Consider the following 16,530-nt stretch of genomic DNA (forward strand, 5'->3'; position numbering starts at 1 on the left):
ACTGCCGCTCACTGGATGTTTTTTCTTTTTCGGACCATTCTCTGTAAACCCTAGAGATGGTTGTGCGTGAAAATCCCAGTAGATCAGCAGTTTCTGAAATACTCAGACCAGCCCTTCTGGCACCAACAACCATGCCACGTTCAAAGGCACTCAAATCACCTTTCTTCTCCATACTGATGCTCGGTTTGAACTGCAGGAGATTGTCTTGACCATGTCTACATGCCTAAATGCACTGAGTTGCCGCCATGTGATTGGCTGATTAGAAATTAAGTGTTAACGAGCAGTTGGACAGGTGTACCTAATAAAGTGGCCGGTGAGTGTACATCTCCATTGTCTCCAGCCAAAAGGAGATGGCTCAAATCAGCTGGAGTGGGACTATTGTCTCCCCAGACAACAATGGATTACAAGATGCCAGAATGGACTTATGATTTTAGTTTCAACCTGGGACAAAAAGGCCTTTTAAAAATACGTTGAAATGCCCCTTTAATTCGTTTATGCCATTCTGTCTATAGATAGATAGATAATATGTTCTATGACACATGTTCCATGACACAAAGCCATGACTTAAACATTCCACTTTCAGTTGTTTATTAGTAAACCTATCAATATTACCAAAGTCATACCAAAACTTATACAGGGTGTAGTAATACCTGAAATGCGACCGTACACATCTAGCATGAAAGCAGGAAACCACTAAAACCATGAGAAAGATCAGTGGCTAATATCAGTTCTGTCATCTAAGTGCTGAGGGTGGAAGATTACGCTAAGACAGGCCTATTTGTAGCACTAGAAGTCCTAAGTACTCAGATGTTCCATGAATGATCAGTGACTTTAAATACACATTGCTGAGCAGAGGCTGAAATCACGATGATCAGTCACAGGAATGCAGAATACAGTATGAGGCTATGTTCACATTACCATTATTAATGCCCATTGCGATTTCGATCATAGGATGGCAGCAATGAACATTAGACAGCCTTAGCCCCTCAGTTTGTGTCCAGCCCCATTGACTGTCATGTAAACAATATGACGGACACTTTCTTCAGTCATGTTCATTTACTTTTGTAACTGAATAAGAAGTCCTGAATGCAGAAAAGTACATAATATGAAGGAGGAAAGCTTCTATAATGTTTCTTTAAACTGCAGAATATGCAGATGGTCACCAAACGGAGGGGGCTCTGTCTGTATATGTCATTTAATGTTTGTTACTCTTATGCTGTAACGGATGAGAGCAACGGACGAAGTTACATAATGGTGATGACCCACCCTACCCTGATGACCATGCTGTGGGTCAGTGTGCTATCCATTTATTTCATGGAGAGCCCAGTAACCCATTCTTTTCTATGGGCCCGTACCCACGACCATGATTTTCACAGTCCCGTGTACGAGCCGCGTCAGATAGGACAGGTCCTATTCTTGTCCTATTTTGCGGACCATTCTTCAGTGGCTCCTATTCATTTAATGAAAGGAACCACGGAAACATGGCCTATTCACAGGCGGCACATTGGGACATCCCTGTGCCCCCTGCGTGCAGCCTTGTGCTTTTAAATCACGGCAGGCTGGTTGCAGCATGGTTGTCTGCAACCGGCCTAACAAGGAGCAGCACAATACCAGCTTATCAGAGGTGAACCACCATCATTGTGCCTTGGTTTATAATAGAGGGACTGTTGACTGGCACTTCTGTGCCCCAGCAATCCAGCGTTACAAGAAGCCAAATAGCCTGGATTTTACCAACTGCATGCCAATTGACATGCAGAAGTTTTCAGTTTACAGAAATGGCCACCGTGTAGTAGTGTCACCACATGGGACACGCCTGGCCGACAACAACTTCCCCTGATATATGGCTCATTCTTGCTTGCTGGAAGTGCTAGGAGCAGGAGCCAGGACATTGAGCGCCCCAGAGGCCGCAGTCACAAAGGGGGATGTCTCTGGTGGATTTCTTGACTCCAGTCTTCAAGAAACCCCAATAGGCCATAATTTGAGGAACTTCTAGAGCAGGGGTAGGAAACGTTCGGCTCTACAGCTGCTGTGAAACTACAACTCCCAACATGCTCCATTCACTTCCATGGGAGTTCCAAGAACAGCAGAGCAAGTATGCATAATGGGAGTTGTAGTTTTGCAACAGCTGGAGAGCCGTACGTTCCCTACCCCTGCTGTAGAGGAAACACCAAAGACAGTTCCCAACATATTCAGTTCCACTTCTTTTTGTAAAAGTCTATAGCAACACAGGACGGCTTAAAGACATTTGTATGTGGCAAGGAAAATGCCGTGCTGGAGACTTCCCCTGGTAAAACTATACACAGCACAAATTATACAGATATATATATAATGGTGTGTGTACATATGTACTCCATATTAGATACACACATATGTACATTATATAATTGGGTATATACAACTCTATGTATGTGTCATAATACAACTGACCGCACTCATTACAAAATATTTACAACACGATTATATACTTTACTATATGTTACATATATGTACACCACTGACTGCCTATACCTAGCACTATATACATGACTGACCTTATAATGGACACTATATAACTGCCTATACCTAGCACTATATACATGACTGACCGTATAATGGACACTATATAACTGCCTATACCTAGCACTATATACATGACTGACCGTATACTGTACACTATATAACTGCCTATACCTAGCACTATATACATGACTGACCTTATCATGTACACTATATAACTGCCTACACCTAGCACTATATACATGATTGACCTTATAATGTACACTATATAACTGCCTATACCTAGCACTATATACATGACTGACCTTATAATGGACACTATATAACTGCCTATACCTAGCACTATATACATGACTGACCGTATACTGTACACTATATAACTGCCTATACCTAGCACTATATACATGACTGACCGTATACTGTACACTATATAACTGCCTATACCTAGCACTATATATTCACACACACATCACTACATACATGTACACCATTGAAGTTATTACACTGTATATAGCACCAGGGACACAAGACACCCCATGAGGTCCTATACAGCACACGGCGGTGACCTCATTACCACCGGACGGGGGGCACACACATGACCCGCAGCACCATAACTATTGGGCTTGTGCATTGTCATGTCCTGTACCGCACATTAAAGAGATGACAAAGCTGCAGAAAGAGGAAGTGGCCGCACACATATGTCCGTGTGGAGAACACGCCGCACTCACCCGCACAGGTCCTTCGGTACACTGCTGGGCTGCCCGGTAACACCGAGGATGAGGGGCAGCACGAGGACGAGCAGCGACATTCCCGGGGGTCTCATACTGCGGCCGATTCCAGAGCGCAGCCCCGGCGTAGAAACACAAGCAGCCCAGGGCAGAGTCATGTGATCGTCACCTGACAGCCCCGCCTACTGCCGGCACATGATCTGCGGTTAGCTCCGCGGCTCCCCCTAGTGGGACTGTAAGAGAAGTGTAGCGTGTTCGTGTTATGTGCGGGATATCCTTCCAGGGCTGTTCTGGGGTATAGTTTGGCGAATATGAGTTTTCTTCCTTCCATTGGAAAACTAACGTGTATACTTTTCCCTAATGGAACACTGCCTTTAGGACTCATGCACACGACTAGCCATGACTAGCACACGGACCAATTCACTTCTATGGCTCCATACACACAACCCTGTATTTTCACGGTGCCTTGTATGAAAAACTCAGGGCAGGACCTATTCCTGTACGTATTGCGGCTCATTCCCACTGAGAGCATGAAATGGGGCTATGGAGGCAAAAAAATAGTAACTTGATGCATTTCAGGTTAAAATAGCGCGTTGTCTATGGACAAGGACACCTCAGTAGATCAGAAACCAGACAACCGAAAAATGGCATATTATACCAGAAATCTACAACCGATTTTGTTTGGTATAGCTTTTGATTCAGGCGCTAGAGCCTGTTAAGAAGTCTGGCATATATACCACCCGTGCACTGTTCTCCTAATTACATCCTAAAGAATAGATTTGCATATTTTTTACCCAGAATCCCTAGCGGAGCAGGAATGACTTGTATGTCTCTGTACTGCCTATGCAGGCACACACTCTCCCTGATGTGATCTATTATCCCCTGACCCTGGTCTATAGTCTCTCGCTCTGCCAAATCAGTATCCCTGCGCTATGCTGAGGAGGCCCAATAGGCCGAAACAGCGCTGTCCATAGCTGGGAATCTGTTCTTTTTGGAATAGAAATACTAATTTGGCAATTAAATCCGCATCATGATAGTGGGCTTATTAACTGAGTCATGCATGATGTTAAGGAGGCTGCCCTCTAGAGGGCGGCATACAGAGTGCACTGTTCTCCTAATTACATCCTGGAGAATAGATTTGCATATTTTTTACCACCTGTGGGGGGAAGGGATTAAGACTGGTATTTATTATTATTATTGTTTATTTATATAGCACCATTAATTCCATGGTGCTTTACATTTGGGGGTTACATACAGTACACAGAATATACGGGTACATATCATACCAACAGTGATCGGCTGGCACAGTGGGGTAGAGGGCCCTGCCCGCGAGGGCTTACAATCTATGGGGGGAGGGGGGTAGAGACAGAAGGAGAGGGGGGAGGCTGTACAGATGGGGGTGCGGTGATAGTGTTATTGGAGGTTGTAGGCCTTCCTGAATAGGTGAGTCTTCAGGGCCTTTTTGAAGCCTGTGATTGTGGGGGTCAGTCTTATGTGTCGTGGTAAGGAGTTCCAGAGTATGGGGGATGCGCGGGAGAAGTCTTGGAGACGGTTATGTGAGGAGCGGATGAGGGCAGAGCGGAGTAGAAGGTCATTGGAGGATCTAAGGTTACGTGTGGGCAGGTAGCGGGAGATGAGGTCAGAGATATATGGAGGGGACAGGTTGTAGATGGCTTTGTATGTTAACGTTGGAAATGGGGGTTGTCCATGACCCAGCAAAGCTGGATACTGATGGCGTATTCACAAGATAGGTCTTCCATATGAGATTGGCCAGATCCAGACTGTGATGGACAGGCCATCAGTTATGTATTTCCATTCATGTATTTTTCTTCTGTGTAATATCACATGCTCATGTTAACCCTTCTTGATCACAGGAATGCAAGGGGGAACGTACACAGGCCTTTGTTTACATGATTGTGTGACAGTCATTAACTCCGCAGGGAAGTTCCTGGAGAGCATTGTCTTCCAACACTGGTGGACTCTGACTCTGGCCCAGGAACAAATTAGGACAATATTTTCCTAGGAAAATATACTACAGTCACCCCAATAAATTCCTCAGGTGCAGAAGGCGAAGACGCACATTTCCAGTCCAAACATTGTGCAGTTGAAAGGGAAAGGTCCAGAGACTGAACTCATTACCCAAAGGGTATTAGGGTGTCTTTCTAGGTGTCTACACAATAGGGACCTCCCTAAGAACCTCATCATACTCCTGGTTTGACACTATGATCATCTGGTGGGGGATTATGACTGTTTTTAGTTATTTGGTTCAAGGATGGAGGGCGGGGTATATATCCCGCCCAGTCACTCAGCCAAGAAGCAACAGAGAGAGCACTGCCTCTGGGCCAGCATGTAAAGGAAACATGTTGTTTGGACTAATTTAAGGAAGCACCCTGCGGCCTAGGATGAGGCGCAGCGAAGCAAACCATCGCTTTGTTTGGTATTATACCTTTTCTATTTTTTTTTTTTTATCCCATTTTATTTTACGTACTGTATTTTATATTTGTCTGTATTTCCACTGATCTATAGCTCTGTATATAGTCTGTGGGACTACTAAAGGATTATTTTATATGTTTGTGGCTAGTACCGACCCACTTGTGTTAATAAATATATACAATTTCTAAAGCTTGTTTCGTATTATCCTATGAGCCCAGGTACACTCACGGGACTTGAGTGGAAGGTAAGAAAGGTGATCGCAGGTGTACCAAAGTGGCTTTGGTGAGGCGAGATCCTTCACACAGACCTACACCAATCAGCTGTTTGGGGTGTCATCCAACGGGCCTCTGAGGGTCATTTCCATTCCGATGAAAATAGAAGAGGTCCTATCTTGCTCCATTTCAACAGAACTGATCGGAAGCCCCCATAGAATGCACTCAGATGTCACTCACTTGGATGTCACTCTGAGTGTTATCCAACTGCATTCTGCTGCAAAATCATTTCAAACTCTGTCAGGTGCATGGGGGTCTTAAGGTTGTATGATTGGAAGCAGCTCTGTTCCTGTTCAAGTGAATCAGTTGAGTAGAGAATCGGTCTCCGGTGCTACTGCTACATTGTATGAATCTCTGTACAGTGCATACAACTTCTTGTCTTGCTGAACTGATTGGAGTCCAAGTGTCAGACCCATGTCCATTGCTGGGTCATAGACAACCACTTTAATAAATTTCCCAGTCCCTTTTGGCAGGCTTACTATTTTAGCTGTTTTTTACTTTGTTTTTAGCAGTACTTTTGCCTTTTTTCTATGGTCAAATGTTAGTATAAAGTCTATAATACATAATCCACTACAAAGAAAATGTTTTTCTAAGCCTTCATTCACATGACCATGGGTGAAAACGGCCATTAAAAAACTGTCCATTTGTCACCCAAGGGATACCTGTTTTCATGAACCCCTCATAGATTACAGTGTGTAGAAGGATCCATGAAAATGAACAAAAATAAAGCTTGACCTACATTTTGACATATATTTAACTACTAGCCTCTGCTCACGATTTCGTCTGCATGTTGTTAGCGTCGCTGATCTGCCTATATTCAGCAAATTGCTGCCATCGATGGTTTGCGTGCCCCGGCGTTTCGACAGCTTTTAAGCTGTCCTGCTGCTGAACGTGTTCCTCATGCTGTGCCTGTGATTGTTCCGGCACCTCAGCAGCTCACTGGGACACCATATAATGAACATGTTGTTGGCACCAATGATCCCCCCCCTCAGCTCTGCTTGAGGAGAACTCTGTTGACTTCTGGCTACCTTCATAGCTCTTGTTTTAGAATTTTGCGACAAATTAGATTTTCTTTTTCCAGGCATGTTTAAAAGTAGCAAACTGCCAATATGGATTAAGGGGGTTTTCCCATCCAGTGTGTCAGCATGTTGCCTGGAGTAGATCAGTTAATATGTAAATGCAGGTACACAATGGACGGAAGGTTAGCTGAGTGTTTACATAGAGAGAACAGACCTGGCTTTATCAGAACCTGAGATAAGACTGCTGCAAGAGCAGTTTAATATAGTATGTGAACATAAATTCATAACAGCTGTGAAGCCATGTCATTTACCAGGATAAAAAGTAGCCTATGTTTTAATCGAGGTTACAATCTATGTATGGGCCAAATTTCATTCAAATCCGTTCAGCCGTTTTTGTGTGATTTAGTAACAAACACACAACCATCCAAACTTTCACATTTATAATATTAGTAGGATAGGATTACAGTGGACCCTCAAAATATCAGTCATATGAGTAACCCTCATTCACAGACATTAAAATTAATGCAGCCATGTGACAGGCATTGAAAAAGCGTCCATTACATGCCTAATTTTCACTGTCTTTGCATACAAGGTAGTGGGTGTTTTTTCAACCACAGCCTTTCCTCCCCCATTTGCCCACATGCCTTTTTCAGGTTTATATTACTTGCACAGGTCATACATAGCATACATTTTTTTTCTGATGCTGTCTTCACTGCACCATGTAAATGGACCCTAAGGCCCCTTGCAGAATACCATGGTGTGGGTCAGGGTGCTATCAGTGAATTCCTTTGTATGGCCCTGTACACACGACTGTGATTTTCACGGTTCCGTGTGCGGGCCAACAGTCTGGGCTGCATCAGATAGGACAGGTCCTATTCCTGTCCTATTTTGTGGCCCTTGCTTTTAATTCATGGCAGGCCAGTTGCAGCATGGTAGTCTGCAACTGGTCTTAGGCTCAGGCCCCAAGTTGTGGAAGAATAACTACAGAGAATTCCCAGCGAAAACTCCCATTAGGCTGAGGCCCCACATTGCAGAAATACAGCTTCTTTTGTTACAGATTTTGCTGCGTTTTTTTTTAGCCAAAACCAAGAATGGCTACAGAGAGAATGGAAAATATATAGGAAGTTTTTATACTTCTCACTTCTGCTCAATCCTCTCCTGGCTTTGGCTCAAAAAAATCTGCAACAAAGGAAGCTGCGTTTCCGCAACGTGGGGCCCCAGACTTAAAGGCGCAGCAGAAAAAAAATGCAACACCACAAAAAAAAAATGGTGTTGCCAGGAGAGGATTGAGCAAAAACGGTTTCGCCGCGGAGAGCACAAAACGCTCACCTGTGCTCACAGCCGCTCTGTCAGGTGTCCGTCTTCTGTCTGCAGAAGACGGAAACCTGAAAATGGAAATCGTGCGCTGGTGTGAACCCAGCGTAAGAGGAAAACATTGGACTATTCTGAAGTGGCCTTCTATGAGCCCTGACCTAAATCCTATTGAGCATCTTTGGAAGGAGCTGAAATATGCCATCTGGAAAAGGCACCCTTCAACCCCGAGACAACTGGAGCAGTTTGCTCATGAGAAGTGGCCAAATTACCTGTTAAGAGATGCAGAAGTCTCATTGACAGTTACAGGAATCGTGTGATTGCAGCGATTGCCTCAATAGGTTGTGCAACAAAATATTAAAGGGATTCTACCATTAAAACCCTTTTTTTTGTAGATAAGACGTCGGAATAGCCTTTAGAAAGGCTATTCGTCTCTTACCTTTAGATGTGATCTCTGCCGCGCCGTTCTCTCGCAGTGATGGGGGTGGGCCCCAGCGCTGGAAGTGCGATGGAGGCGTCCCCACTGCTGCTCGAAAACAGGCTCCAGCGACGCCTCTATCTTCTGCTGGATCCTCCCCTTCTTTCTTCGGCGTCACCTCCGACGCCTGCGCAGTTGGCTTTGCCAGTGAGACACTAGTAGAGCCGACTGCGCATGCGTGCAATTGCGGCGTCGGAACTATGGTCGCGGGCATGCACAGTCGGTTCTACTAGTGTCTCACTGGCAGAGCCAACTGCGCAGGCGTCGGAGGTGACGCCGAAGAAAGAAGGGGAGGATCCAGCAGAAGATAGAGGCATCGCTGGAGCCTGTTTTCGAGCAGCAGTGGGGACGCCTCCATCGCATTTCCAGCGCTGGCGCCCACCCCCATTGCTGTGAGAGAACTCATTTGCATACCGGTAAAAACCGGTATTTCTAAGGAACGGTGCGGCAAAGATCACATCTAAAGGTAAGAGACGAATAGCCTTTCTAAAGGCTATTCCGACGTCTTATCCACAGAAAAAAGGTTTTTAATGGTAGAATCCCTTTAAGTTAAGGGAACCATCATTTCTGTCCAGGTCTGTTTCATGAGTTTTGTTTTTTTAAAAAAAATCTGTGAATTGTGAGATTCAAGTTATCTCTGTGACCATTCTGGGTTTTTCTTTCATTAAATGAGGGGGAACAACTAGAGATGAGCGAACAGTGAAATGTTCGAAGTTTGATATTCGATTCGAGTAGCCCCTCAAAACTCGACTGTTCGAATGAATATCGAACCCCATTATAGTCTATATGGAAAAAATACTTGTTTAGGGGGACACCAATATTCTACTCAGGAGGGTCACCAAGTCCACTATGACACCTCAGGAAATGATGACAACCCCTCGGGAATGCAACTGGGACAGCAGGGGAAGCATGCCTGGGGCATCTAACATGCCCAAGTACCTGTATTACGCCACTATCTCGTTGGGATCCCTGTCAGCTTGCGATATGCGGGAGCTGACTTTTTCCCATAGGAATGCATTGACCAGCGTTGATTGGCCGAATGCCATACAGAATACAGCATTTGGTCAATCAACGCTGATTCTGCCAGATGAGGCGGAGTCTAAGATCGGTCCACAGCAGTCTCCATTGTGGTCCGATCTCAGATGTAGCAGAGTTGAGTGTGCGCTCGTGCATCAGAGCTCAGCGCACACTCAGCTCTGCTACACCCGAGATGTAGAAGAGCTGAGTGTGCGCTGGTGCAGCAGAGTGGGACATGTGAGCTGTGCGGTACAGGAGTATAAATGCAGGAAAGTCCTGCTAAATTGCTCAATGTATTCCTGTATGATTCCTAGGATTTCTCTATCTGCCATGAGCTTGTATGTGTTTCCTCTCTTGTTATATACTACTGTACCATCTATGAAACTGTATCACTGAAATTTCCCCATTGTGGGACTATTAAAGGATTATTAAAGGATTATCTTATCTTATTCTGCATGTGTTTCTAGCAGTTGCACTGTTTTTACATCAAATTTCTGTTGTACATCAAACACCCTACCTACCCTATAGTGGAGGTGCAAGGAACTGCTGCCTCACTATCGTTCACTTGAGTAGGAGTGGGGCTGCTTCCAATTGTATACTATATATATTGTAAGCCAATCGCTGGTCAGGTAATGGAGGGGGTGTACATCTCACTCAGATTACTAAGGTGGGTGAGATGAGAAAACTCCAGAAGGAATGTTTGTTCTCAGCAGATAACTATTGTCTGCTGAGCATTTTGGTAAATTCTCAGTATTGGGCTGGATTTTTTAGGAATGGCAGGTAGGTTGGCAGTGGGACCTGTCATTCCACCCCCCCCCCCCTCCAGTCCACACTTTGGGGATGGTCCGGCAGCAACTCAGCTGCAGAGAGTCTGCTCATCAAGAGGAATTAAGAAGCCAGCTCCAGCAACAAACTGGGGGACAGAGTTTGGGTGGAGAGCCAAAGAAAGAGGTCATATTTTTGGAGCTGTGTCCTGAAGGATTCTACTGGCTTTTGATTTCTGTTATTCTAGGTGAGGTAACCTATTCTATGTTTAGTTAGAGCCTAGCCGGGCAGGTATTTATTTTGTATTGTTTCCTTTTGTTGCTGCACTACCTTTTTGAGTGAAAATAAACTCTACCTTTGTTTTGGACTTGTGTGTCTATGCCCTGGGCCGCCGATAGGCCAGTATTACTGCTACTGGCGTCAGGGGCCTGGCCAAATTGAAAAATGGGGGGGGGCCCGGTTTTGGACCGCCACCGTGTGCCAGCCCCCTGGCGCCCGCAGCAGTCATTATATGTCCGATTTCAACTCAGATCTGCGTCCAGAGGACGCAGATCTGAGTTGAACACATACGCGGCTGAAGCACGGAGCTGACACAGGTCAGCTACTTTCTTCGCCGCTGAACGCCGCCTACTGGCTGCGAAGACGCGATGTGATGACGTCACATCGCGTTTACAACTGTGCGGCAGTGAGAGAGAGGCGCGCAGAGTGCAGCGGGGGAACGTGGAAGAAGGTAAGTGTAATGTGTACTGAGGTGGAACGTGAAACTGGGGGCAGATGAAGGAGAGGACGGCATGACACTGGGGGCAGAGCTGGAGAGGACGGCATGACACTGGGGGCAGAGATGGAGAGGACGGCATGACACTGGGGGCAGAGATGGAGAGGACGGCATGACACTGGGGGCAGAGATGGAGAGGACGGCATGACACTGGGGGCAGAGATGGAGAGGACGGCATGACACTGAGGGAAGAGATGTGGAGACATGAATCTGGGGGCAGAGATGTGGAGACATGAATCTGGGGGCAGAGATGGAGGGGACATGAATCTGGGGGTAGAGATGGGGGGGACATGAATCTGGGGGCAGAGATGGGGGACATGAATCTGGGGGCAGAGAAGGGGGGACATGAATCTGGGGGCAGAGATGGGGGGGACATGAATCTGGGGGTAGAGATGGGGGGGACATGAATCTGGGGGTAGAGATGGGGGGACATGAATCTGGGGGCAGAGATGGGGGGACATGAATCTGGGGGCAGAGATGGAGTGGACATGAATCTGGGAGCAGAGATGGGGGGACATGAATCTGGGGGCAGAGATGGAGGGGACATGAAACTGTGGGCAGAAATGGGGGACATGAATCTGGGGACAGAGATGGAGGGGACATGAATCTGGAGACAGACATGGAGGGGACATGAAACTGGGGGCAGATGAAGGGTGTATATGAAACTGGGGGAGAGATAGAGGGGGGACATATAATTTACGGGTGACTGTAGGAGGATTATACTGTGTGCGGGCACATGAAAAATTAATGAGAATGGGCGGAGTCAACATAAAAGTGGGCGGGACTAAATTTGCTGCGGCACGCAGAGCGCGCTGCACATTTTGTCCCTCTTTCGGTTCTTCAAAAGTTGGGAGGTATGAGTACAGGGGGCAATGGAAAGATGTTAGAAGGGGGGGAGAGGGAACTGGGGCAATAATATATAATATATAAGCAGCGCCGCGCCTCCCATGAGGCGACCTGAAGCGAGCGCTTCAGGCGGCGCTATGCCAGGACCTCAGGGAGGGCGGCATTTTTGCTAACCTAAGCTAGTCCAGGACAAGCTGTCCTGGACTGGCTTAGCACCGAGCAGTGGTTTGGGGAGGCCACTGGAGCAGCGCTGCTCCAGCAGCCTCCTCTCACGCTCAGGCAGAGCGCAGGCAGTCTCCGGGCCTGCTCTCTGCCGGCGAATGGTGCGAAGCCCCGCCCCCTTTGCGAAGCCCCGCCCCTCCGCTAAGCCCCGCCCCCGCTCTGCCCCTGTATATAAGATAATCCTTTAATAGTCCCACAGTGGGGAAATTTCAGTATGTTTCAGCTGCATAGTAATACAGATACATGATAATACACAGTAATATATTACAGACGTAGACACACATATGCTGAGAAAGATATACTAGGAGTCCATAGCAGCTAAGGAACAGAGAAGAAAGAAGGAGGACATTCATAATCATTAGTTCTCTGTGTGGAGTCTTCGCTTGGTCTGATGTAGATTATACAGCCTGGTCGCGGTTGGAAGGAAGGACTTGCGATAGCGCTCCTTCTCACACTTGGGGTGAAGCAGACGGTCACTTACAGTGCTGCCAAGTCCCATCAGGGTCCCATACATGGGGTGGGATTTGTTCTCCCGCATGGAGGTCACCACGGACAGTATCCTTCTGTCACCCACCACCTGTACTGGGTCCAAGGGGCTCCCCAGGACAGAGCTGGCCCTCCTGATCAGCCTGTCAAGTCTATTTCTGTACCTGGTTGATATACTGCTCCCCCAGCAGGCCACACCGAAAAAGATGGCTGAGGCAACCACAGAGTTGAAGAAGGCCCTAAGAAGTGTCCCCTGGACTCCGAAGGCCCTCAGCCTCCTGAGCAGGTAGAGCCTGCTGTGGCCCTTTCTGTGCAGCGCCTCCAGGTGATCAGCCCAGTCTAGTTTATTATTGAGGATCACGCCCAGATACTTATAGGTCCTGACTATCTCAATGCATGTTCCTTGGATCTCCACCGGGGTCGGAGCACTCCTCCGTTTCCCAAAGTCCACCACCATCTCCTTGGTCTTCCCAGTATTAATCCTGAGATGGTTCTGCTGGCACCATTCAACAAAATCCCGGTTTAAGTCTCTGTATTCCCTAGCGTCGCCATCAGTGATAAGGCCGACTATAGCAGAGTCATCAGAGTACTTCTGTAAGTAACAGCTGGAGGAGTTGTGCCTAAAGTCAGCAGTGTACAGTGTGAAGAGAAATGGGGCAAGAACTGAAAGTTTTTAGCTGGAGAACTACAAAGCACACAATACCTCCAAAGGTATGTGTGCTTTGTATTAATAATGATGTAGACTGCTATGCTACTAGCATAGCAGCCTATTTGGGGGTGGGACTTTCACTTTAAAGGAGTGTTCACATTGCGTTTTTGGCCTCCCTTTCCGGGATACGTTGGTAACTAGTCATAATCAGCTACCCACTTATCCCTGCACGGAGAACTGCAGGCCCCCCCTTTTTTTTAATGGCCAGTTCTTCATGCAGGGATAAGTGGGTAGCTGATTCTGACTGGTTACCAACGTATCCCGGCAAGGGAGGCCAAAAACGCAATGTGAAAAAGCCCTGAGGATTTATTAAGAGGGCTCTTTTAAATGGTGTTGGCTCTCTATAGGTGCTTTCACATGTAGCAGATTTTACGTGCAAATAGAATCTGATTAAGCCTTGTAATGCTGCTAAATAAAGGTAAATTTAATACATAATTGGTATGACGCAAAATAAGGTAGTTTTAAAATGGCGGGGGGGGACAGATGCTTAGGCTGTATGGGGCCCCAAAATTCCTGATGGCGGCCCTGCACGTGCCAGGGGTTGCCGACCCCTGCACTAGATCAATGTATAAGATTGGGATGTGTGGTCCATGCCTTTTTTTATTTTTTGGACTATCAATAGACACACAATGCCTTCTAAAAACGTACATGTGATGCTGGTTTCGAAAACATCCATCACACAGCCATTTTTCATGTGAATAAGGTCTTAGCCTTAAAAAGGGTAAGTTCACACGGGGTATTTTGGTCAGGATTTTGAGGCCGTATCCGCCTCAAAATCCTGAACAAAAAGACGGCTCCCACTGAAATCAATGGGAGCCGGTCAGTTCTTTTTTCTGGGAGCCAGAACAAACGGAGACATAAGAAACAACATGCCTTCCCCCCTGACTAGGCCCATTCATTTTGGCCTAATCCGGAGCGGAGTGCGTGACTGGATGCCGGTGCACAGTCGCAGCTACCCGTGTGGAAGTTGTGGAAGAATAACTACAGAGAATTCCCAGCGAAAACTCCCATTAGGCTGAGGCCCCACATTGCAGAAATACAGCTTCTTTTGTTACAGATTTTGCTGCGTTTTTTTTTAGCCAAAACCAAGAATGGCTACAGAGAGAATGGAAAATATATAGGAAGTTTTTATACTTCTCACTTCTGCTCAATCCTCTCCTGGCTTTGGCTCAAAAAAATCTGCAACAAAGGAAGCTGCGTTTCCGCAACGTGGGGCCCCAGACTTAAAGGCGCAGCAGAAAAAAAATGCAACACCACAAAAAAAAAATGGTGTTGCCAGGAGAGGATTGAGCAAAAACGGTTTCGCCGCGGAGAGCACAAAACGCTCACCTGTGCTCACAGCCGCTCTGTCAGGTGTCCGTCTTCTGTCTGCAGAAGACGGAAACCTGAAAATGGAAATCGTGCGCTGGTGTGAACCCAGCGTAAGAGGAAAACATTGGACTATTCTGAAGTGGCCTTCTATGAGCCCTGACCTAAATCCTATTGAGCATCTTTGGAAGGAGCTGAAATATGCCATCTGGAAAAGGCACCCTTCAACCCCGAGACAACTGGAGCAGTTTGCTCATGAGAAGTGGCCAAATTACCTGTTAAGAGATGCAGAAGTCTCATTGACAGTTACAGGAATCGTGTGATTGCAGCGATTGCCTCAATAGGTTGTGCAACAAAATATTAAAGGGATTCTACCATTAAAACCCTTTTTTTTGTAGATAAGACGTCGGAATAGCCTTTAGAAAGGCTATTCGTCTCTTACCTTTAGATGTGATCTCTGCCGCGCCGTTCTCTCGCAGTGATGGGGGTGGGCCCCAGCGCTGGAAGTGCGATGGAGGCGTCCCCACTGCTGCTCGAAAACAGGCTCCAGCGACGCCTCTATCTTCTGCTGGATCCTCCCCTTCTTTCTTCGGCGTCACCTCCGACGCCTGCGCAGTTGGCTTTGCCAGTGAGACACTAGTAGAGCCGACTGCGCATGCGTGCAATTGCGGCGTCGGAACTATGGTCGCGGGCATGCACAGTCGGTTCTACTAGTGTCTCACTGGCAGAGCCAACTGCGCAGGCGTCGGAGGTGACGCCGAAGAAAGAAGGGGAGGATCCAGCAGAAGATAGAGGCATCGCTGGAGCCTGTTTTCGAGCAGCAGTGGGGACGCCTCCATCGCATTTCCAGCGCTGGCGCCCACCCCCATTGCTGTGAGAGAACTCATTTGCATACCGGTAAAAACCGGTATTTCTAAGGAACGGTGCGGCAAAGATCACATCTAAAGGTAAGAGACGAATAGCCTTTCTAAAGGCTATTCCGACGTCTTATCCACAGAAAAAAGGTTTTTAATGGTAGAATCCCTTTAAGTTAAGGGAACCATCATTTCTGTCCAGGTCTGTTTCATGAGTTTTGTTTTTTTTAAAAAAATCTGTGAATTGTGAGATTCAAGTTATCTCTGTGACCATTCTGGGTTTTTCTTTCATTAAATGAGGGGGAACAACTAGAGATGAGCGAACAGTGAAATGTTCGAAGTTTGATATTCGATTCGAGTAGCCCCTCAAAACTCGACTGTTCGAATGAATATCGAACCCCATTATAGTCTATATGGAAAAAATACTTGTTTAGGGGGACACCAATATTCTACTCAGGAGGGTCACCAAGTCCACTATGACACCTCAGGAAATGATGACAACCCCTCGGGAATGCAACTGGGACAGCAGGGGAAGCATGCCTGGGGCATCTAACATGCCCAAGTACCTGTATTACGCCACTATCTCGTTGGGATCCCTGTCAGCTTGCGATATGCGGGAGCTGACTTTTTCCCATAGGAATGCATTGACCAGCGTTTATTGGCCGAATGCCATACAGAATACAGCATTTGGTCAATCAACGCTGATTCTGCCAGATGAGGCGGAGTCTAAGATCGGTCCACAGCAGTCTCCATTGTGGTCCGATCTCAGATGTAGCAGAGTTGAGTGTGCGCTCGTGCATCAGAGCTCAGC

At 46.7% G+C, this 16,530-nt stretch overlaps 1 protein-coding gene across 2 annotated transcripts in view; it reads right to left on the reverse strand.

Moving 5' to 3' along the window:
* Positions 1–3,377, reverse strand: part of IGF2R (insulin like growth factor 2 receptor) — an 86,467-nt gene extending 83,090 nt beyond the window's left edge. For both annotated transcript variants that reach the window (XM_075267664.1, XM_075267663.1), the window contains exon 1: positions 3,225–3,377. In XM_075267664.1, coding sequence (XP_075123765.1) covers positions 3,225–3,319 — 95 coding nt within the window. In that variant the 5' untranslated portion in view covers positions 3,320–3,377. The remainder of the gene's footprint in view (positions 1–3,224) is intronic.
* Between the last annotated feature and the right edge of the window lie 13,153 nt (positions 3,378–16,530).

The sequence above is a fragment of the Leptodactylus fuscus genome, chromosome 3 (genome assembly GCF_031893055.1).
Source record: "Leptodactylus fuscus isolate aLepFus1 chromosome 3, aLepFus1.hap2, whole genome shotgun sequence".
Classification (NCBI taxonomy): Eukaryota; Metazoa; Chordata; class Amphibia; order Anura; family Leptodactylidae; genus Leptodactylus; species Leptodactylus fuscus.